Source organism: Silurus aristotelis, assembly GCF_946808225.1.
Source record: "Silurus aristotelis genome assembly, chromosome: 17".
In the NCBI taxonomy this organism is placed as follows: Eukaryota; Metazoa; Chordata; class Actinopteri; order Siluriformes; family Siluridae; genus Silurus; species Silurus aristotelis.
Genome location: NC_139590.1, coordinates 21,886,553 through 21,910,083, shown reverse-complemented (window position 1 = coordinate 21,910,083; position 23,531 = coordinate 21,886,553). Strand labels below are relative to the sequence as shown.

At 37.4% G+C, this 23,531-nt stretch overlaps 1 protein-coding gene and 1 long non-coding RNA gene across 45 annotated transcripts in view; one reads left to right on the top strand and one right to left on the bottom strand.

The window, feature by feature from the left end:
• Window positions 1–23,531, bottom strand: part of LOC310740035 (uncharacterized protein) — a 208,258-nt gene that overhangs the window by 64,265 nt on the left and 120,462 nt on the right. For 4 of the 43 annotated variants that reach the window (XM_083566413.1, XM_083566408.1, XM_083566410.1 and 1 more), the window contains exons 2-3: window positions 18,741–18,768; window positions 18,331–18,643 (exon numbers count right to left, since the gene is read on the bottom strand). The exons of 23 other annotated variants lie outside the window; for them this stretch is intronic. In XM_083566413.1, the coding sequence (XP_083422539.1) occupies window positions 18,331–18,643; window positions 18,741–18,768 (341 nt within the window). Of the gene's footprint in view, window positions 1–6,426; window positions 6,742–6,830; window positions 6,904–7,949; window positions 7,961–9,293; window positions 9,591–9,694; window positions 9,813–11,393; window positions 11,710–11,806; window positions 11,869–15,203; window positions 15,432–16,871; window positions 17,200–17,290; window positions 17,364–18,330; window positions 18,644–18,740; window positions 18,769–22,058; window positions 22,163–22,284; window positions 22,362–22,454; window positions 22,600–23,380; window positions 23,448–23,531 lie in introns of those variants that run through there. 16 more of the 43 variants (XM_083566365.1, XM_083566379.1, XM_083566375.1 and 13 more) reach the window with 15 other exon arrangements.
• Window positions 1–23,531, top strand: part of LOC310740057 — a 76,269-nt gene that overhangs the window by 46,353 nt on the left and 6,385 nt on the right. The window lies entirely within an intron of this gene.

Here is a 23,531-nt window from a genome sequence, read left to right as displayed (position 1 = left end):
TCTTTCTTCCACCCTGAGCCTGCAAGCTCAGTAGATGAAAAAATTAACTTTAATATTCCTGCAAGAAATTCTAATTTTATTTGTCACATTCATATTTATACAGAGTGTGAGAACATAAAAATAAAGTATAAAAGTATACTAAAATATAATCTGACTGTACAGTATGAAAAGGTTTAGGATAAAGAAAAATATAATGTGTATATACACACACACACTGGAAGTAAAAACTATATATCTATGTATATACACATACAACTTGATAATCATATGCACACTGAGCACTAAGGAAAAACCATATAATATAGTTATATAATATAGTATGATAATATGGACTCTCTACTGGACTCTCTACTCTCAGAACTGCCTTTCCACAAGGATCTGGAAACATTTATTTGATTGTGGTCCATCATGTATTTGCCTCGGATTTGTCACCTGCATGCTATAAATCTCCAGTTCTGCCATATTGTGAAGATGTTCTATTCAATTAATATCTTCTGACTGGGGAGACCATTGCAGAAAAAAGAAGGAATTTTTTTACATAAAGTAACAGAAATTATGGCAAAAGAAACTTTTGGAGTTTTTGTAGAGCTGAAGTATGTGAGATGTGGCTCCATCAATTTTCATGATAAACTATTTAAAAAACCTGCTGTGCCAGAAGCAGTTCACATCTGTGAGCTCAGTACAACACCCTCATTTTTATAATTTTTTTCAGTCCACCTGATTAGAACCCATACTACAGGCCTGAGGCAGGAAAGAAGTGGCTTAAGAACACTGCTCTTTATTAGCTGTATCCCTGGTTCATGTCCTGCTTCATGTTATGCCAGTGCTTCTCTAAATAGTTTGTTCTTATTACAAATGTCTCTCTGCACTGATATTGTTGAGGAACAGAAGATAAAACCCCTAAAAATCATAGTGTATAATAGCTGATGGCTCAGTAGGTTAAGACTGGTGCTTACTGATATCTGGAACACAGGTTCAAGCCTCACTTCAGGTAATGTTAGAGCTTCCTTAATTGTTTTGTTCTTTATGATAAAGTTCTCTCTGCGCTGGTAGTGGTGTAGAACAGAAGATAAACCCCCTAAAAAAAGGAGCGAGACTTGTCAGCTCCGATAGCTTGGTGGATTAAGCGTTGATACCCATTGAGGGTACTGAACCTCGGTTCAAGGCCGCCACTGAGCAGTAGGTGCTGTGCTTGGGTGGGACTGTAAACTCCGGCAGAAAGAAAGAAAGAGAGAGAAAGTCCGGTCTGTCCCACCTGGGCCTCCTGGAGAGGTGAAACAGGGGGTTATGCTGCTCTGGGCTCTCTCTTGTTTATATATATATATATATTCCCCCCCCCTCTCACATATATTTCACTATTATCATTCATCCTACATTATACCTTATACATTTATATATTACTATATATCTCACTACATCCTTATTATCATATGACTTTTAAAAAAAAAAAAAAATTATAATATGTCCATTGCATTATTGTCCAATATTGTCCTTCTCTTGACTTAAAATACTAACATTTACATAAACACATCCCCAGGTCTCATTGCTGCTTGAGGCCAAAATGCTTGAGCTTGGATTTGAACCATGAAGAAAACTAGACTACCAAAATCTAATCAAAGCCTAAACCAACTGAACCACAAACAAAGACAAGAAACTTGCTTGCTTTTAACATTTATTTGTTCATCATATCGCAGGAAAAGAGAACAAAGAACACACACTATTTATGATGGGTGATGGGTTTGAACCTAGAACCTCAACACCACTCTGAGAGTGTTAACCAAGCAAGCCACCAGGGAAGACACACTAAACCTGTTTTTACCTCAAATTATTTTTATCCTCCTCTTGTGGAAAACGAGAACAAAGAACACACGGATTACATGAACAGGGTTCGAGTCCAGAAACTCCACCGCAACACAATCGCTGCACTAACCAAACGAGCCACCGGGGGGAGACAAAGAGTTTGCTTTTTTTTTTTTTTTTTTTTTTTTTTTTATCTTCTTGTGGGAAACAAGAACAAAGAACACACGCATCATCTAAACGGGATTCGAAAGCAGAAACTCACCAATACAATCGCTGCACTAATCAAACGAGCCACCGGAGGCAGACAAAGAGCTTGCTTGTTTTGTTTTATCTGGGGGAAACAAGAAGAACCGGGGTTCGAGCCCAGAAACTCAGCAACACAACAACTTTGCAGCACTAACCAACCGAGCTACAGGGAGAGACGAACATATACATATATTTTTTACATCAATTTTTTTTTATCTTAACATACAACATATTTATTCCTGTACACGATCAAAAAAGTTAGAAATATATATTTTTTTATCAGTGCTGTAGCTGAGGCTTTTTTGTTGCTTTTTCCCCCCTCATTCATTCCCTTCCAAATACAGCACTCGCTCCATATCTACTTACCCTTCTAACCCTTCATCATGACCCCTGTTTCTTTGTAGTGTAGTGGTTAGAGTAACCGTCTTTGCTACACAGCAGTCTTGGTTCAAATTTGAGTTTAGTTTTTTTTAATTATTATTATTAAAGACCAGAAAGGTTTTTTAAAAACTGTTTTATTTGCATCATTACACCAGTAATGGTAGAATCTGGATTTTAACCAGCATCCTTGAAGCAGGTTTATTGTTTGCTTATTTCAAATAATTGATAAAGAAGCCAAATGAGAATTTGAACCATAAACATCACATTAACAGCAAGTTAGGATTATCCAGTTGAGCCATTAACTCTAGTTTCGGATCAAGCTACTGCTGAGATGAACATAAAGCAATCAACATACTACATATGATTTGTTCCTGTACACTCAAAAAGTATGAAATCTCTTATGTCTGCTTCAGTGAAACAGGAGTTTTAACATATTAACAGCAGAGGATTAATTTCTTTCAACTTTCTCACCCAACTGTAGCACTCTCTCCTCACCTGAGGCAGATATGAACTGAGGTTCACACCTGTGACAGGTACAGACATTTATTCCACGTATCCCACACTGTTTGTTTCACGGGGTTTATCTTATATTAAGTCTCTACCTGCTGCTGGATTTAACACTAAACATAGACATGACTGTTAAAGAAGAGCATCTGTGATTGTTTTGTGATGAGTTCACATTTTCTTGAATAATTGTGCTAATTGGGAAAATAAACAATTAAATATATTTTGTCTCCCAAGGCTTTTTATCAGTTGACCATGAGTTTCTTTCTGTTCTCTTTCATTCATCAACACCAAAATATAGTGCTCTCTCTCCATACCTAATGCAGATACAAACTGAGGTCCACACCTTCGACCACACAGACGTTTATTCCACTGAGCCACTGGAGCAGACATCTGAGGGATGTTTTTTTGGGGAGCTTATCTTTTGTTTAAAAAAATCACTAATACAAATAATTGATTGAGAAGTTTCAAAATCATCTAAAGCAGGATTCTAACATCACAATCTGAGACCCCTCAGCCTTAGACCTCTGAGCCTTCACGCCAGTCAATGCTGACTTCTAACATAAAGCAATTAACATACAATATATATTTACTTCATGTACACGTTCAAAAATATAATAGAAAAGTATCTTTATCTGAAGGATCAGGAATGTTTTTTTTGTTTTTTTTTACCAATGCTGTAGCTTTCTTTTTTTTTTTTTTATCAACACCAACCTACAGCACTTTCTCCATACCTGAGACAGATACGAACTGAGGTTCATACCTGTGACAAGTACAGACAGTTTTTCCACTGAGCCACTTGAGCAGACATGGGGACAATATTGTTTATGGGGTTTAAATTTTGTTTAATACAATCACAAAAAAACTTATAATTTATAAAGCTGCTTTAGTCTCCTGAACACTCTGTAATTGTACAATTTCTATAGCAGGTTTATCTTTTGTTCATTGCAATCACCAATACAAGTCATTCATAAAGAAGCTTTTATATCACCTAAAGCAGGATTTGAACCCTAATCATTACAATCCAAGAAACCTCAGTCTTAGACCTCTGAGCTTTCAAGTCTGGCTTTTATTTAAGGCGGTTTATCTTTTATTTAATACCAGTTAAGAGATCAACGTTACACCTTTATCTACTGCGGGGTTTAACAAACAATTAACATACAACATATCATTTGTTCCTGTACACTCTCAAGAAAAGTATGAATTCAGTGGCACAGGAAACTTTTTTATCAGTGCTGTACCTGAGGGTGAGCTTCTCTCGTTTTCCACTTTTTTATCACCACCTACAGCCCTCGCTGTAGATCTGAGAGAGATACGAACTGAGATTCACAAATGTGACAGGTACAAATGTTTAAACCATCCAGAGACGGTTTTTAGCAGTTTATCTAAAATTTTATGAAAATCACCAATACAAATATTTTATAAAGACCTTTTGAGATCATCCAAAGCAGGATTTGAACCCAAATAATTACACTCAAAGACACAACAGGCTTAGACCTCTAAACCATTAAGCATGGCTTTTTACATTTTTAAATAAGGGGGTTTGTCTTTTATTTAATAGCAGCTTAGAGATAGCAATCAACATACAACATATCATTTGTTCCTGTACACATTAAAATTTTGTTTCGAAATACGTTTTGTCTGCTTCTTTTTTATTTTATCAGTGCTGGAGCTGAGTGTTTTTATTTTTTTTTATTTTAACCTTTTTCTCTTATTTATTCCTACCCAACTACAGCATTCTCACCATACTTGAGGCAGATACGAACTGAGGTTCACACCTGTGACAAATACAGACAATTTTTCCATTTACCCACTGGATCAGACGTCCAGGAATAGTTTTATCAGGAGTTTTATCTTTCATTTTAAGTCTGCTTGGTTTAACACTAAACAATGATGAAACTGTTAAAGACAAGTATGTGTGATTTCTTCAATCAATCAATCAATCAATCAATCAAACTTTATTTATAAAGCGCATTACAACCACCAACAGGAGCACAAGGCGCTTTCCAGTAAAGCAAAAAATAAATATTAAAAATAAAATAAAAAATGTAATTAAAAGTAATATATTAAAATATAAATAAATACTTAAGAAAATAACAAATAAGACACAATAAACATAAAATAGCAGTTGATTCAGGGCTACGTGTTAAAAGCTTGTCTGAATAAATGAGTTTTCAACTGCGATTTAAAAATACTCAGCTCAGTGATGCATCGTATGTGTGCTGGGAGTGCATTCCACAGCGTTGGTCCCTGGACAGCAAATGACCGGCCTCCAAACTTTTTATACTTGCATTTAGGAACAACCGTTTCTTTGTGGTGTTGAGCTTCAGGTTCACTTTTTATGAAAGACTGTGATGGGTGATTGGGATATTTTTATAGCTTCATCTGTTGCAGAGGCTCAGAAAGTAAATTTCTTCAAACTTTTGCTTTGCAACTACAGCAGTCTGATGAACATTTTTCTCTACAGTATGTTTTTTTTACAGGGATGTTGGTGTTGTTTCTCACTGTAGTTGTCGAGTGCAGTAATACACAGCCTGTATGTTCTGTCCTCGGATTGTTATTGTGTTAGTAGACGTGTCTCTGGAGATGCTGAACTTATTTTTTAGTTTGTCACTGTAATATGTGCTTCCCTCATAACGTATGCATCCAATCCACTCAAGATTTTTTTGAATCCAAGCTTCCATAGTGGTTGCTGCTATCAGTGATAGAAGCTCCAGACACTCTACAGGTGATGTATAAAATCTCTCCTGGCTTTAGAATCACCGAGTTTGGCTGGATGAGCTCAGTAGCACAGAACACATATGTGAAAAGATAAAAAGAAAAGGTTCACATGTTGAACTGAAAGGATCAGAACTGATAAAGCTGAAATCTAAACACTCACAGAGGGCAAGATCCAGCAGCAGCAGTGGAACTGAAGTCAACATGTTCAGGAGTAGTAATACTCTGTATTTAACATCAGATTCATGTGGAAAATAATGTCATTATTTATTGATAACAATATAAATGTAGTGTATTAAATAATGCAACTATTGTGAGGCTGCAAAAATAAATGTATAATTTTTTTTTTCATTAGCCAGTTAAATGCGGTGGACATCAGTAGAAGTCAGCTACTGCCCCCTATAGGTGCAAAAAAACATTTCCATATTATTTCTCTTCTTGCAGATGTGTGTTTTGGACTGAGCTGAGTTTGTTGAGCTCCTTTTACTGATACCAACATCCACTTTACACAGCTCTGATTCAAAAAGATGCAGAAAATCTTTGGAATGCGGCTTTTTTAATTAAATACAAGCCTCTTCATGAAATATTTTTAATAAATGTTGTGCTTTAACACTTACCCTACAAAACAATGTGCAATTATTTACTTTAATTACCCTTATTTATTATTCAATTACATTTCAAAAATAATGAATAAGTCTTGGACAAGTCGTGGACATTCTGTTCTTACGTACACTGTATGAGGTGTTTTTGTACAGGGATGTTGTTGATGTGTATCACTGTGTGGGTAACGAGCGCAGTAATACACAGCTGTGTCTTCAGTCTGCATGTTCTGTCCTGTTAATGTTACTGTGCTGCTGGACGTGTCTCTGGTAACCTGAATCCTGCTTTTCAGTTTTGCACTGTAGTAAGTGTTACCATCACCACATATTGATCCGACCCACTCCAGAGTTTTTCCTGCAGGTTGTCGTATCCATTCTGTACAGTATCCGCTTACAGTTAATGAATATCCAGACACTTTACAGGTCAGAGTCAGTGACTGACCAGGGGTTATTACTGTGGATCTGGTCTGGATCAGCTCAACACAGAGACCACCTGTTAAAGAAAAGTTATTTTCATGTTGTAAAAGCAAAAAGCTGTAAATAATCAAAACTGTATTATATGTTAAATGTAGAAACACTTACAGTGTACGGCTGCCAGCAGCAGCAGCAGTAGTGATGTAGAGATCATGGTGTGTGTTGAAGCAGAATCAGTAAAAGCTCTTGGTCTGTGTTGCTTAAATATATAACAGTGAAGTACATTTGCATAAAGACACTCCTTATCTTAGGGGACATCAGAAGAATTAGTATCCCTTACTGGATCCATGAGCAGAGGTGGAAAGAGTAATAAAATATTCTACTCAAGCAAAAGCACTGTTACTTTAAAGAGATTTTACGTAAGTACAAGTAGTTGCTGGTCTAAAAACCCACTTAGGTAAAAGTAAAAAGTAGCTCATTTAAAATAAAAGAAACACCTTTAGAAATTAAAGTGCAATCGTTCGCAAGTATTGCAGTGGGCTTGTATGAGGTATTTATGTGTATCTGTCACATCTACATTCACACAGTTAAATATGATGTACCTGAATATGATTTTTAACTATTTCCATTCAAACAGGTGAAAATGTTGAGGGATCATTAACGTTATGAATTAAAAAAAAAAATTGTCATATTCTGGCTACAGATCAAACAAACAAAGAACCATTTTATGAATTGCTTTTACAGAAAACTTTGTTTATTTCATCGGCAAAAAAAGCAACTGTACAGTCCATGACTTGTGTCAAATGTGAGTTATACACTTTCACAAAAAAATAAAAAAATCTTCTGTTATAATATCATTTAAAAGAGAGAAATGCAAATTTAGAATTCAGACAGTGAGCACATTGAACAACGCCGGTGTTTTCCGCAGGGATAAATCAAAATATTTTTATTGGACACTGCATTCTCACAAAAGTGTGTGATTGGTTATACAAAATGCCTAAATCTAAAGAAACATCAACAGATCTATTCTTAAATATAACACTTTTCATTTCTTTTATATGATACTTAATTCATGACACTGGTAATGGAGCTAACCTAATAGTACAGTGACAATTTTCACCCCAGACCCTGTTAATTTCCAACCAACATTAGCAATCTCATGCATTGATGCAATGCAAAAGGTTTGTTCATGTTTGATGTCGAGTTTTTTTAACCTGCCAATTCAGTCATCTTCGGCAAACAGCTCATACTGCACAATAAAGCTGTTGACTTTCTTGCACATGGAGTCAAAGTAGTCGCTTAGATATGGCCAGGGGTCTGTTCCATAAGAATTCAACGCCATTTCGCTTTCAGCTGGATCTCCATCGCGGGCATCAAGGGGCGCAGCTAGAGTATATAGGCCACCTGGCTCATTTTTACTTTGGGCCCCAAGTCCCCATCCCCCAATTATCTGATCTTTTTACTACATGTAACAACATACATTAGCATTTAGCATAACAATTATTGTGTATTCAGTAAGAGACATTGAAGTACTACATTTTAACAGTTGAATAAATTAACTGAAATTATGCATACTGTATACAGTAAAGCAATTGACACCATTGTGAATAATTTGCTTGAATTATACATTTTACAACATTAGTGCCAGAAATTATTTTAGACATAGCTTAAACTGCGACAGAATACTGTTTCAGCTTCCAGTGGATAAACATCGGGGTAAGCAACTGATAGAATTTCCATTTTATCTTCATTAAAACAGCTTCATACAGGTTCAGGAACCATAACACAAAAAGCATAACATAAAGCACATCTTTTTTTTTTGAAAAAGCTAGGTGATTAGCTGACTTCCTCATTTTAGTCTCTCCTCTTTTTCAAGATTTTCTTGACATCGTGATTTTCTCTACACTATTCTTGAGTTTTGCATCTACCTGATGTGCGACGAGTAAGAAATTCTGAAGCCGGTCTGAGCAGTAGTTTCCAGGCTGTGATTTTTTTATTCCCCTTCGCATTATTTTTCTTTCTTTCTTTTTTACTTATTAACAGATATGACTTAAACATTTTCTGAAATACAATACTTTAAACAAAACATTCTGAAGTAAAATTTAAATTTAAAAAAAGAAAATGTAGATGTACACAAAACTCGACTCAATTACAGTAACATGAGAAATTTAATTCATTATTTTCCACCTCTGGAAATCAGTGAAGGTTGACTTTTTATAGGGGGTTATGGTTTGTTATATACCAGCTAAAAGAGCGCAAAGAAAGAAAACAAAACCACCTGAATCCTAAATTTATTTCCGATTTCTTTCCATTGTAAAGTTCAATGCTGTGATAACAAAACAGTTGTTAGCCATTCATTTACACTTTATCCTTTTATTTTCAAGTGATTCATAATCCATAATCCACAATCCATGATTAAATGCTGCATCATTCACATATCACATTTAAATCCTGGAACTATGAATGAAGAGATTATTTCTGATATTTCTGAGTGCTGACTGTGAATGATGATGTTTATAATAAATGTCTGTGGGGTTCAGTTTCCTGCTGAGGGAATATTTACAGCTCATGAGGAAGTGTTTGTGTAAGTTTTTGTACGGCTCTGCAGTCTGTTGTGTCAGTGTGTGTCACGTGTACAGTAATAAACAGCCGTGTCTTCAGCTTTCAGACTCTTCACTTCTAGATACACCATGTTTTTATTGGTGTCTTTAGTGATGGAGAACTGGCCCTGCAGAGACTGAGCGAATTCTGTGCCAGTGCCAGTATAAATGCGCCCAATCCACTCCAGTCCTCGTCCTGGTTTCTGACGGATCCGGTGCATGTTGTAGCTGCTCATTGAGAATCCAGAGACAGTACAGGACACAGTGGCTGACTCTCCAGGTCTCTTCACCACAGAAGCAGAGGAGGTCAGGGACTGTCCATAAGAATCTAGAAGAGAAGAGTAGAACTAGGTTATGTTATGATATAATGTTAATAATCACAGAATGGTTTATTTTCCAAGTAATCATCACATGAAATATATAGAAACCTACATGAAATGAGTCCAAATAAAATCCAAGGTCTTAAAATCATCTTTCTCTTGAGTTGTGCTTTAATCAGATTTAAAGTGGATGGGAGTGATATCTATCACAGAGCTCACTGGAAAATAGAAGAGCCAAGAACATGCTCTTTATACCCAACTCTATTTGAATAGGGAGTGTCCATGACCACTATGGATGTATTAAATCCACAACCACAGCTCAGTGTAGAGATAAATGGATGTTGATAATGACTGAACATTGTGTAAAACCATTTACTTTGGATGAACCCTCACTTATGCAATGAACCCATAAAAAAACCAAAAACAAATTGAATAATATCATCTTGCTCCTTTGATCTGCGTATGAAGTTTCCGATGAAATCAAAATCTCAATGTTGTATTTAATTCAGTTTAATCCGAGTGCCATGATGCTGATCATAGCAGGGGGTAAAAGAGAGATCTCTTAAATAGGCAGAAAGCAACAGATTAAAACTGATGAGTTTGTACAGACTATGCTCTAGAGTCACAAAAGTTTCAACATTACCAGAACAAGAATAAGACATTTCAAAGAAATGGGATACAAGTTTCTTGCCGTCAATAAAAATCACTTCTCACGTGGAGCAGCAATGCAGATGAAGAATGAATGAATTCCAAAAATCCTTTGTTTGAAGGATTATTTCGATTGAACATCAGCAATCTTAAAAATGTAATATTGTATTTTATTTTCAACACTACAAATTATAAAAAAACCTTAACATTTGTGGATTAAAGAAGTTATATACATAATAGTAGCTGTTAAAGAAAATATATTTTAATGTTGTAAAAGCAAAAAGTAACCAAAACTGTATTATATGTTATATGTAGAAAAACTTACAGTGTACGGCTGCCAGCAGCAGCAGCAGTAGTGATGTAGAGATCATGGTGTGTGTTGAAGCAGAATCAGTACAAGCTCTTGGTCTGTGTTGCTTAAATATGTAACAGGGAACTCCTTATCTTAGGAGACATTTGATGCAATTCTACATATCAGTATTAGGATCCTTTATTGACATGATTTTTCATGCACATTTCATGCACAGATTGGGTTCTATGTTTCGTATAGGGACATTTATGGAAGGAATCTGTGAAGAAGGAATATTCAGTTTTCAGACACAGAAAATTTTGTAGGACAGAGAACGTTGCACTTTTTTACTTTTGAAAAACAAAGCTGCTTAATATTTTCTAATTAGCTTTGAGATTAAGACAAAACTGAGGCCAGAGAGCGATTGTTTAGAGATTTTATGATTAAAGTGATAACAGGAACTCGCTTGTTCTGCAGATGCTCCACAGTATTACACTGTAAATGGATAAAATGTATGAAGTGCAAACTACAGTGAAATAAAGCACTTTTGGATGTGTTGTTACTGAAAAACATGAAGCTGAATTCATGGCGTTAACAGTCAGTCCACTTTACATCAAGCCACATCACATGACACAGTCACATAATTTCCTTTAACAGCACATTTATTTAGGGTTCATTTTTAATTGATCGAAATCCACGTTGAAAATCATTCATGTGACTTTCATTATTTATCATGAGGAACTGAATGAAGGGATATTACTGATTACAGATCACTAATATAAAACAGAAGATGGGCTACAAATTTTTCATCGGATAAAATGAATCAGCTGCATCACTGATGTTTTTGTACAGTGTTTCCTCATATTTCTGCTACTGTGCTTCTCGTGCGCAGTAATACACAGCTGTGTCCTCTTCTGTCACACCAGAGAGTTTCAGATACACCATGTTGTTGGAATTATCTCTGGTGATTTCTATTCTTCCTTCAAATGATTTACTATAACCAGTGCCGCTGGCATCATAATAGATTAACCCCATCCACACCAGTGGTTTGTTCTCCTGCTGTCTGATCCAGTGCATGTTATAGCTTCCAAAAGTAAACCCAGATCCTCTGCAGGAGAGACTCAGTGTTTCTCCAGGTTTCTTCAGCATTGCGGTTTGTAATGACTCAAAACTTTCACATTTTATACCTGCTGAAGGAATCAATAAATATGCAATTAATTAGTTTTAATACAAATACATACATAGATAGATAAAAGAGTGAATCCCAGGTTTGAGTTGAGAACTCACTGATGAAGCTGATCAGTAGCAGGAATATGGAGAGTGAGATCTTCATGGTGAGTGCTGGTGAGACTCGACTGCTACACTCAGCTCAGCTGCACATTAATACTACATGGATACATATTTGCATCATGACGTCGTCCTCGTGAAGAGAAAAGTGAACAAGTGATTTTGTTAGGAATAAAGGCATTATGAGGTACAGCACATGTACAAGAGTTTATAGAAATAGCTTCTTCACAATGTTTTTCTATTAATGAATTCCATGATGATGCTGTACTTACTGATGGTGTTTTATATGACTTTAAAACTTAATAGCATAAATGATTTAATGGTGTAGCGCAACACAGTACAACAGCGCCTCCTATCGTCCCATAGTAAGTTCACACGTGGAACAAACTGCAATTTACACTTCAGTGTTTACAATCATTTAAATTGAGGTTTCAAAATAATTAAAGTAAAACAGTGAACAAATTACACATAATAATAACCTCTTGCAGGTGAAAAGGTAATTAGAAATGGGCTGTCAAAATGTCCATGATGCTCCTGCACTGCAGAATTATTATTGTATTTAAATAAAAGAGAATGTTAGGAGATAGCACTTGTGCAGGACTGGTACTGTATATACATGGATATAGTTTTATATACACATTCAATAAAGACTTTTCTGTAAATTGAAATAACCACACAGAGTTTTAAAACATGATGAGCACTGTGCACTCAGGACTTTGTCCACTGTTCATGAAGGAACATCATGCAACACACAACAAACTGAAAAATCTTGTTGAGGGTACTGGCAAGTGTTGGTAGAGAAACACTCAAAAGACCCAAAATTACTTTTGTATCACACTGTGGCATGTTTCAATTCAAAGTTCTCCCTTTTGGGCTTAGTAATGCTCCGGCCACGTTTTAAAGAGTAATGAACAGTGCTGGGTTAATTTATAAGTGCTGCGCAGTGTACTTGAATGATATCGTCATCACTTCTTCAACCTTTTAGCAGCACTTAATTGACCTTCAGGAGTTCCTTTCTAGGCTTGAGTCTGCCGGTCTTACACTCAAACTGAATATATGTCAGTTCTGCTTGAATAACCTTACTTTTCTGGGGGAACACACCGGATGGTGTTTCTCCTGACCTGAAACTAAGAAACGGAGTCACTGAGTTCAAAACTCCAAGGGACATTGGATTTCTCGGCCTCACAGGCTATTACAGACAATTTATTCAAAATTTTGCACGGGAAGCCGGGGCACTTTTTAAACTAACCAGAGCGGAAACCCAGTTCAACTAAGATGACAGTTGTCAGACTTCAATGGATTAGTTAAAGAACTCCCTTGCATCCGAGCCCATTCTGCACCTTCTATTTTTTCAGCGCATGCAGTCATAGGTGGCTTGGATATGTGCAGTCTCTTCTGGGTCATGATCAGTGACAGAGAGCAGTTGAAGCAGTTATAGAAGGATGACCCAGTGGGCGGAAATCTCATTCAGACTCTTGAAGGCGGTGGTACGGTTGAGTAGCATGTTGTTTAAGATGGTCTGCTTTATTATAAGGACCCCAAAGTACCCTGTGGTCTACATCCCATGAAGCAGCTTAAGCTATTTGTCCCGGCAGTTGTTCGACCCACTGTGCTTAAATACTACCATGATTATCCTACAGCTGGCCATCTTGCTGTGACAAAGACTCTGGCCAGGCTGAGACAAAGGTTCTTTTGGCCAAAAATGGCAGCAGATGCAAAGAGTTATGTAATTTTATGCCCTATGTCCCAGTTAACTAAACCGAGCCAAAGAAAATCAGCAGGCCTAATGGTTCTGATCAACCCACTAAAGCCCTGGGAATACATGGGAGTAGATTTTGTGGGTCCGCTTGTGGGTCCGTTTGACAATGGTGCACCACCCACAAACTTACACGACTGAGAGAGATAACCGCACATTGAAGAACGCCATCCGTGCATCCGTGATGCGATCCTAACTGAACAACTGGGATGTGTTGCTTTATGTTAAGGAGTTTCATTGTGGTAAAACTTATTGAAGAAAAATTGCAACACAGAACAAACAAACAAAAACAAAAGAATCCTGCTTGCAGCTTTAAACTAAATGTTCTCAACAAAACACTTTAAAACTAATAAAATAAAGAAATACAAATTAACTGGCCGAGAAGTGTTTTGTTGAGAACCTTTAGTTTAAAGCTGAATTATATTCACACATTTTATGTAGACTTTTGTGTCAAATTTAATAAATTAACAGTTTTCTGTACAGGATGTTTTTGTACAGGGATGTTGTTGATGTGTATCACTGTGGGTAACGAGCGCAGTAATACACAGCTGTGTCTTCAGTCTGCATGTTCTGTCCTCTCAGAGTCACTGTGCTGCTGGAGCTGTCTTTAGAAATACTGAACTTGCTTTTCAGAGACTCTTTATGATAATTTGTCCCACCACCCCAAATGTGGTTTATCCATTCCAGAGTTTTCCCTGCAGGTTGTCGAACCGAAGCTGTGGCGTAGCTGTTATCAGTAACAGAGTAACCGGATACTTTACAGCTGAGGGTTAAAGAATCTCCTGGCTTTAACATCACTGAGGAGACCTGAGTGAGTTCTACTGCACATTCCACATCTGAAACAAATAACAAAAGATGTCACAATTTCAGTCACATATGTATATAAAGTATGACAGAACTGCAATCATTCACTAGCAGCTCTGAGTTTATCACTGAAGGGAAACTCACAGGATGAAGCTGCCAGCAGCAGCAACAATGAAAGGAACATGACTGAACTGAAAGCAGTGCTGAATTCTCCAGAGTCCACAGTGACTGAGCCTGAGGTTTCTCTATATGTAGCTGTAATGGGGGATTTTGCATAAACATTTGCATATTGTTATACTGATCCATTCAAAACAGCCTGCTGGGCTTCTACAGGTTTTAATAATCACAATAAAAATGTTCTTTGACTGAATATATACTGTAAGTGACACTACACATGTACAAAAGTTTATAGAAGTGGTTTCTTCATTTTACTTTTTTCTTCTATGAATTAATTCCATGATGAAGGCAGGGAGTAGTAATTCTGTACTTGCTGATGGTGTTTTATATGAATTTGAAACGGAAAAGCAGAAATCATGTAATAATGTCGAGCTACACAGTACAACACCGCCTCCTATCGTCCCATAGAATGTAAACATACTGCATGCGCTTATAGTTCATAGATTGTATCTACTGTAGTTTTTTTTTTACTGTAAATTTAAAAAAGCCAAACAGAGTTTTAAAACACAATGAGCAATTTTCACTCAGAACATTATGACTGCTTATGAGGGAACATGACAGCACACGGCAAACTGATACAATGTTGTATTTCTGCTATTACTGATGAACAGTTTTCTGTACAGGATGTTTTTGTACAGGGATGTTAGTGATGTGTCTCACTGTGGGGTCTCGAGCGCAGTAATACAGAGCTGTGTCTTCAGTCTGCATGTTCTGTCCTTGAATTGTTATTGTGTTAGTAGACGTGTCTCTGGAGAAACTGAACTTATTTTTCAGTTTTTCACTGTAACCAGTATCCCCATTCCAAGCCATGTACCCAATCCACTTCAGAGCTTTTCCTGCAGGTTGTCGGATCCAATGTGTATTATAGCTTGTAACTGAATATGAAACCTTGCAGTTGAACCCAGCAGCGACTTTTAACTGCACTGGAGTATTATATACTACTAATGCCCGATGAGATAGATGCAACTCATTCCAGTCCTTTTCCAGGTGTCCGTCTGATCCAAACCATCCAGTAGCTACCAAAGTTAAATCCAGAAGCTGTTCATTTCAGTTTATGAGACTGATCTGGATTGTTGATCACTGAGTCAGACTCGATCAGTGTCTGACTGCAGGAATCTGAAATACAATAATACACAAATTAAAGTGTGAGGAAAAAGTATAAAAAAACATGAAAATGTTTCACTATATGAAATAAAAAAAAAATACTAGCATTGAATGAACATTGCTAGAGTTAAGTAATTAAAAACTCTTCCTAGTCCCATCTCAAAGAATAAAAATTAATGTTGCTGGAAATGAACACAAACTGCTGCTGTGTTGTCGAGCTGAATGTTTCAGCATGAATGGTTGAAATGCAGGTTTTCGTTTGCATGACACGCCCGCTAGAGATGTAAAAACATTGCCAGAGAAATAGCCATGAAGAGAAAACACTTACTTTAAGACTCCAGCTTTGTTTCATGCTGTAAAGTCCATAACTGCTCTTAACTCATTAGATGATATGTCCTTTTAGTCCATCACTGATTATCAATAACACCCATAACGACAAGCTTTCTGATCACTGATAATAACTGAACAACACAAACGGTGTTTCAGTGAAATCTGACAAAAGCAGAGCAGCTCAGTGAGAGATTCTGTGAGGAAGATTCAGAGTTAGAGCTTTATTAATTGATTCATTTTCATTTCCAGTCTTGGTGTATGTAGTGTATGTATTTACTAATCACATACTCTGAAAATGTGACTATAAGAGACGGTCTTGGTGTTTGATGCCTCACATAAACACATCATAGAAATTATTCTGGATAGAAATTAATCTGAATTCTTAATATTCTTATTGTTTTATCAGTGTTCGTGTTTTCAGAAGTTTGGACATTTAACATCAACTTACTTCCTACTATTTATTATGGTATAGTGTAAACTGCCTTTTCATTAACAGACTCCTGGTCTTGAAGTAAGAAAGGATGTAACTTGGCCTGTTATTGCAACACGTTCTCACTCCCAACTCGTCACATATGGAAGCTTGGTCAGGATCCCCTGGAGGAATACCCAGTGCGTCAAAATGTGACTCCAGGGGATCCTGACCAAGCGTCCATATGTGACGAGTTGGGAGTGGGAACGTGTTGCACTGAGGTATAGTTTGATACCAGATCCTACAACCAGGCCTGTAGCCATATTTAAACTAGGCATTTGGCATTTATTTATCCAATTTTTCTTCCTATCGTTCAACCATAATATGTTCTATTTTAACATCTTTCACCCCACCAAACATTGAGAAGAATAGAAGACAAAAATGCATCAGGGTTAACAACTTATGTTTTTGTACATGTTTGCCACCTGTTTGTGTCACTGTGTCTTCGGGCACAGTAATACACAGCTGTGTCTTCTACAATCAGCCCAGACATCTTGAGGTATGACATGCTTTTACTGTTATCTTTTGTTATTTCAATTCGTCCCTCAAGACTTTTACTGTAGAATGTATTTCCATTATCAGTTCTGATGCTCCCAATCCACTGTAAGGGTTTTCCACGAGGCTGTCGTATCCAGCTCATGCTATAATCTCCAAAATTATATCCCTCAGCCTTACAAGAAAGACTGAGGGTTCCACCCGGATTACTCAGTACTGCATGACTGGGAATAGACTCCAAACTCTGCCCTTTTACACCTACAGTAGCAGAGAGATGATATGAACAACAAAATTTAATTATCATTGAATCTCTAAAACACACGCACAAAATAATCAGCAGAAAACTCACTGTGGACACAGAAGCTGGTCAGTAGCAGGAATAAGGAGAGTGAGATCTTCATGGTGATTGTTGATGAGACTCGACTGCTCCATTCAGCTCAGCTGCATATATATATACTGCATGGACACACATTTGCATCATGATGTCATCCTCATGAATAGAAAAGTGAACAAGTGATTTTGTCAGGCATTATGAGGTACAGCACATGTACAAGAGTTTATAGAAATGGCTTCTACACTTTACTTTTTTTTCTATTAATAAATTCAATGAGAATGACAGGGAGCAGTAATGCTGTAGTTGCTAATGGTGTTTTATATGACTTCAAAACTGAAAAGAAAATAGTATATAATGTTGTGAAATAACTGTACAACAGCACCTCCTATCGTCCTATAGTGTGTTTACATGTGGAACAAACTACAATTTACACTTCACTGTTCAGATTTATTTCATTTGAGGTTTCAAAACAATCCATACGAAAATATTTCCAAGACACACAATGATAACCTCTTCATTCTGTCTAATGATGTACAATTGATGTACATGCAGGTGAAGAAGAAATCAGTTGAAGTAATTAGTAATCCTGCACTGCAGAATTATTATTGTATTTAAATTAAAGAGAATGTTAGGAGCTAGCTCTTGCTAGTTTCAATTCTTGCAGATGTGTATTTTAGAGCGAGCTGGGTGTGTGGAGCTTCTATCACTGATATGGACGTCCACTTTACACAGCTATGATACAACAACCTGCAAAAAAAGCTTTGGAATGTGACTTTTTAATTGAACACCAGTCTCTTTATGAAATAGTTAAAATAAAATATTAGCTAAAAGAACAAGTTATTGTTAGTGATGTGATTATAATAGTGTGTATAATGTTCAGTGATGTTAGAGAGGAGCATTATGCTTTAACTTCTACACTACAAACTATGTGGTATTATTCTTTTATTCAGTGAGACTTCAAAAAGGAGAGATAAGTGTTGTGTCTTGAAATTATTCTGTTATATTGTACACTGTATGAGGTGTTTTTGTACAGGGATGTTGTTGATGTGTATCACTGTGGGTCACGAGCGCAGTAATACACAGCTGTGTCTTCAGTCTGCATGTTCTGTCCTGTTAATGTTACTGTGCTGCTGGACGTGTCTCTGGTAACCTGAAACCTGCTTTTCAGTTTCTCACTGTAGTAAGTGCTACCACTACCACATATGTGTCCGATCCACTCCAGAGTTTTTCCTGCACGTTGTCGTATCCCACCTGTACAGTAGCTGCTATCAGTTAATGAATATCCAGACACTTTACAGGTCAGAGTCAGTGACTGACCAGGGGTTAATACTGTGGATCTGGTCTGGATCAGCTCAACACAGAGACCACCTGTTAAAGAAAAGTTGTAAAGTTGTTTCATGTTGTAAAGGCAAAAAAACTATATATAACCAAAACTGTATTATATGTTAAATGTAGAAACACTTACAGTGTACGGCTGCCAGCAGCAGCAGCAGTAGTGATGTAGAGATCATGGTGTGTGTTGAAGCAGAATCAGTAAAAGCTCTTGGTCTGTGTTGCTTAAATATATAACAGGGAAGGACATTTGCATAGAGACACTCATTATCTTAGGGGACATATGATTTGTCAATGAGAAAACATCTCCATGTTTCTAATAAGTCTAATAATGGATTGTACATATACAGTAATTTGATAGAATTAATATTGCACATGTATTTTAATAAATATTTCCATGATGATCATGATTTCATGATGTTTGATGTTTTAGCAAATTAGAAGATTAAGACAGGTGTAGACGGGGAGGTGTTTTCAGATGAATAAGGTAACACAATAGATTATAACCCCAATAAATAAGGGAAAAAACACACAACAGGAGGCGCTGTTCCTGGAAAATATGCAGAATTACAGCTTTATTTAATGATTCATTCATTGTGTTTGTAGTGTATGTATTCAGTAATCATGTACTCTGTGGAAATGTGGCTATAAGAGAAACTGTATATGTTAAATGTAGAAACAGCAGCAGCAGTAGGGATGTAGAGATCATCGTGTTGCTTAAATATATTAAGGAAGGACATGTGCATAGAGACACTCCTTATCTTAGGGAACATTAGATGTAATTCTGCATATCAGTATCTGTATCCATCATTAAGAAAATATGGCATATTTATGGAAAGAGTTTCCAGTTTTTATCAGTTCCCAGACACAGAAAATTCTGTAGGACAGAAGACTTTGCACTTTCTGATTTCTTAGCAACACAAGCTTCTTTAAATAATTAAAATGAACTTTGAGATTGAGACAAACCAGAGGCTCGAGAGGAAACAACTGTTTATAGCTTCTATTACAGATGTATTAACAGGATATAACTTGTTCTGCAGATGTTTCACCTGCAAATGGAGAAAATGTATTAAGTGCTCATAAAAAAATAAAAAAAAACATGAAATTGCTGTGAAATAAAGCTTTTTGGTATGTGATGTTACTGAAAAACATGAGTGTCGAGAGGACATGAGAGGAAATAGTGTCGATTACAGATCACTAATCTAAAACAGAAGATGGGCTACAAATATTTTTTTTTTACCAAATGAAATTTATGTTTTTGTACAGTGTTTCCTTCATGCCGAGGAAGAGCACCACAGATGCCTTATTTGCTTTGAGGATGTTGATGGAGAAGTATAGAGAAGGACAGAAGGAGCTGCATTGTGTATTTGTGGATTTAGAGAAAGCGTACGACAGGGTGCCGAGAGAGGAGTTGTGGTATTGTATGAGGAAGTCAGGTGTGTCAGAGAAGTATGTGAGGGTGGTGCAGGACATGTATAAGGGCAGTGTGACGGCAGTAAAGTGTGCAGTAGGTACGACAGACTGGTTCAGGGTGAAGGTTGGACTGCATCAAGGATCGGCCCTGAGTCCTTTCCTGTTTGCAGTGGTGATGGACAGGTTGACGGACGAGGTCAGACAGGAGTCTCCCTGGACTATGATGTTTGCAGATGATATTGTGATTTGTGGTGAGAGTAGAGAGCAGGTTAAGAAGAGCCTGGAGAGGTGGAGATATGCGCTGGAGAAAAGGGGAATAAAAGTCAGTAGGAGTAAGACAGAGTACATGTCTAAACAGTAAATGAGAGGGAGGGCAGTGGAGTGATGCGGTTGCAGGGAGAAGAGGTGGAGAAGGTGGAGGAGTTCAGGTACCTGGGGTCAACAGTGCAAAGTAATGGAGAGTGTGTTAGAGAAGTAAAGAAAAGAGTGCAGGCAGGGTGGAGTGGGTGGAGAAGAGTGACAGGAGTGATTTGTGATAGAAGAGTATCTGCAAGAATGAAAGGGAAAGTTTATAGGACTGTGGTGAGACCTGCGATGTTGTATGGATTAGAGACAGTGGCATTGAGTAAAAGACAGGAGGTGGAGCTGGAGGTAGCAGAGCTGAAGATGTTGAGGTTTTCGTTGGGAGTGACGAGGATGGACAAGATTAGAAATGAGTTTATTAGAGGGACAGCACATGTAGGATGTTTTGGTGACAAGGTGAGGGAGGCGAGATTGAGATGGTTTGAACATGTGCAGAGAAGGGACATGAATTATATTGGTAGAAAAATGCTGAAGATGGAGCCACCAGGTAGGAGGAAAAGAGGAAGGCCAAGGAGGAGGTTCATGGATGTGGTGAGGGAAGACATGCAGGTAGTTGGTGTAAAAGAGGCAGATATAGAGGACAGGGTGGTATGGAGACGGATGATCCGCTGTGGCGACCCCTAATGGGAGCAGCCGAAAGAAGAAGAAGAAGAAGCACAGTGTTTCCTCATGTTTCTGCTACTGTGCTTGTCGTGCGCAGTAATACACAGCTGTGTCCTCTGATGTCACACCAGAGAGTTTCAGATACACCATGCTGTTGGAATTATCTCTGGTGACTTCTATTCTCCCTTTAAATGATTTAATATAACCAGTGCCACTGGCATCATAATAGACACGTCCCATCCACACCAGTGGTTTGTTCTCCTGTTGTCTGATCCAGTGCATGTTATAGCTTCCAAAAGTAAACCCAGATCCTCTGCAGGAGAGACTCAGTGTTTCTCCAGGTTTCTTCAGCACTGTGGTTTGTAACTACTCAAGACTTTCACATTTCACACCTGCTGAAGGAAGTAAAATATTAAATGAATCAGTTTTAATTCAGATACATACAGATAAAGGAGTGAATCCCAGGTTTGAGTTGAGAACTCACTGATGAAGCTGATCAGTAGCAGGAATATGGAGAGTGAGATCTTCATGGTGAGTGATGATGAGACTCGACTGCTCCACTCAGCTCAGCTGCACATTAATACTACATGGATACACATTTGCATCATGACGTCATCCGCTTTACGAAAAAAGTGATCAAGTGATTTTGTCAGGAATAAAGGCGTTATGTGGTAAAGCACATGTACAAGAGTTTATAGAAATAGCTTCTTCACTTTACTTTGTTCTTCTATTAATTCCATGATGATGACTCGGAGGAGTAATGCTGTACTTCCTGATAGTGTTTATTATTTCAGAACTGAAAAGCAGAAATTATATAATGGTTTGTAGCAACACAGTACAACGGCGCCTTCTCTCATTCCATAGTGCGTCCATAATGCTCCTGCACCACAGAATTATTTTTATATTTAAATGAAGGAGCATGTTGGGAGTTAGCACTTGTGCAGGACTGGTAGTGTATGTGTTTGGAACATGACACAACAAACTAATAAAATGTTGTATTTCTGGCTTTGCTGAAAAACAGTTTTTTCTGTACATTATGTTTTTGTAAAGGGATGTTGATGATGTGTCTCACTGTGGCTCCGAGCGCAGTAATACACAGCTGTGTCTTCATTCTGCATGTTCTGTCCTCGAATTGTTATTGTGTTAGTAGACGTGTCTCTGGAGAAACTGAACTTATTTTTCAGTTTGTCACTGTAACCTGTGCTCCCAGTATAATTGATGTATCCAATCCACTCCAGAGTTTTTCCTGCAGGTGGTCGAATCCAATGTGTACTATAGCTCATAACTGAATATGAAACCTTGCAGTTGATGGAGAGACTCTGGCCTGGCTGGACTGTCATGGAAGCAGGCTGAGTCAGTTCCACACCATGCACATCTGTGGAGGAAAACACATGGTGAGCTCTCACACAATATACACTGCACATTTATTGTTCTTGTAGTAAATGAATGAATTGGATAAAACACTCACAGGAAGCAGCTGCCAGCAGGAGCAGTAGAGATGTAGAGAACATGGTGTGTGGTGTTTGTACTGGGGTCTTCTCTGTTCTCCAAAGTTTAACAGAGTTTATCCAACACATCACATAAATAGAGTGATGTCCAGCCCTGGCATTTGGATTTGCTTATGTGCTGATGATGGGAGGAGAATGTATATAAATCGTATTTAAATAATGAGGAGGAGATTTATCTTATGGAGGATCAAATCTTATTTCATGACAGAAACCTTCTTACCATCTTTTCTCATTTATACATCTATAACTGTTGTATTATCCTTTCTGATTGGTCAGAACGTGCTGATTTACTTGTTTATAACAGCAGCTCTGGTAGGAGTTCTGGCTATAAGGTTTATATCTGCATAGTTTGTCTTGGTGTATGTAGTGTATGTATCCAAAAATTATGTACCCCGTATTGTTTTATCAGTGTTTTCAAAGGCTTTCCACTTAGTTTCTATTATTTCTTAAGTTATAGTATAAATTGAATTTCCAACACTAGACTCTATCTAAAAGTATGTAGCTTGGCCTCGTACTAAGAAAATGGAAAGCAAAAACTGCCATCTGTTTGTGTCACTGTGTTTTCAGGCACAATAATACACAGCTGTGTCTTCTACAATCAACCCAGACAGGTTGAGGTATGACATGTTTTTTTTCTGTTATCTTTTGTTATTTCAATTCACCCCTCAAGACCTTAACCGTAGAATGTATCTCAGGTATCAGTTCTGATGCTCCCAATCCACTGTAAGGGTTTTCCACAAGGCAGGCATATCCAGTTCATTCTATAATTCCCAAAATTATATCCCACAGCTTTACACAGGATAACTCAGTACAGCATGACTGGGAAAAGATTAAAAAAATATGAACAAAATGTATGATCATTGATTCTGTAAAATCACTGTGTCACTGTGGACACAGAAGCTGATCAGTAGCAGGAATACGGGGAGTGAGATCTTCATGGTGAGTGTTGATGAGGTTCGACTTTTCCACTCAGTTCGGCTGCACATAAATACTGCATGGACACACATTTGCATCATGATGTCATTCTTGTGAAGAGA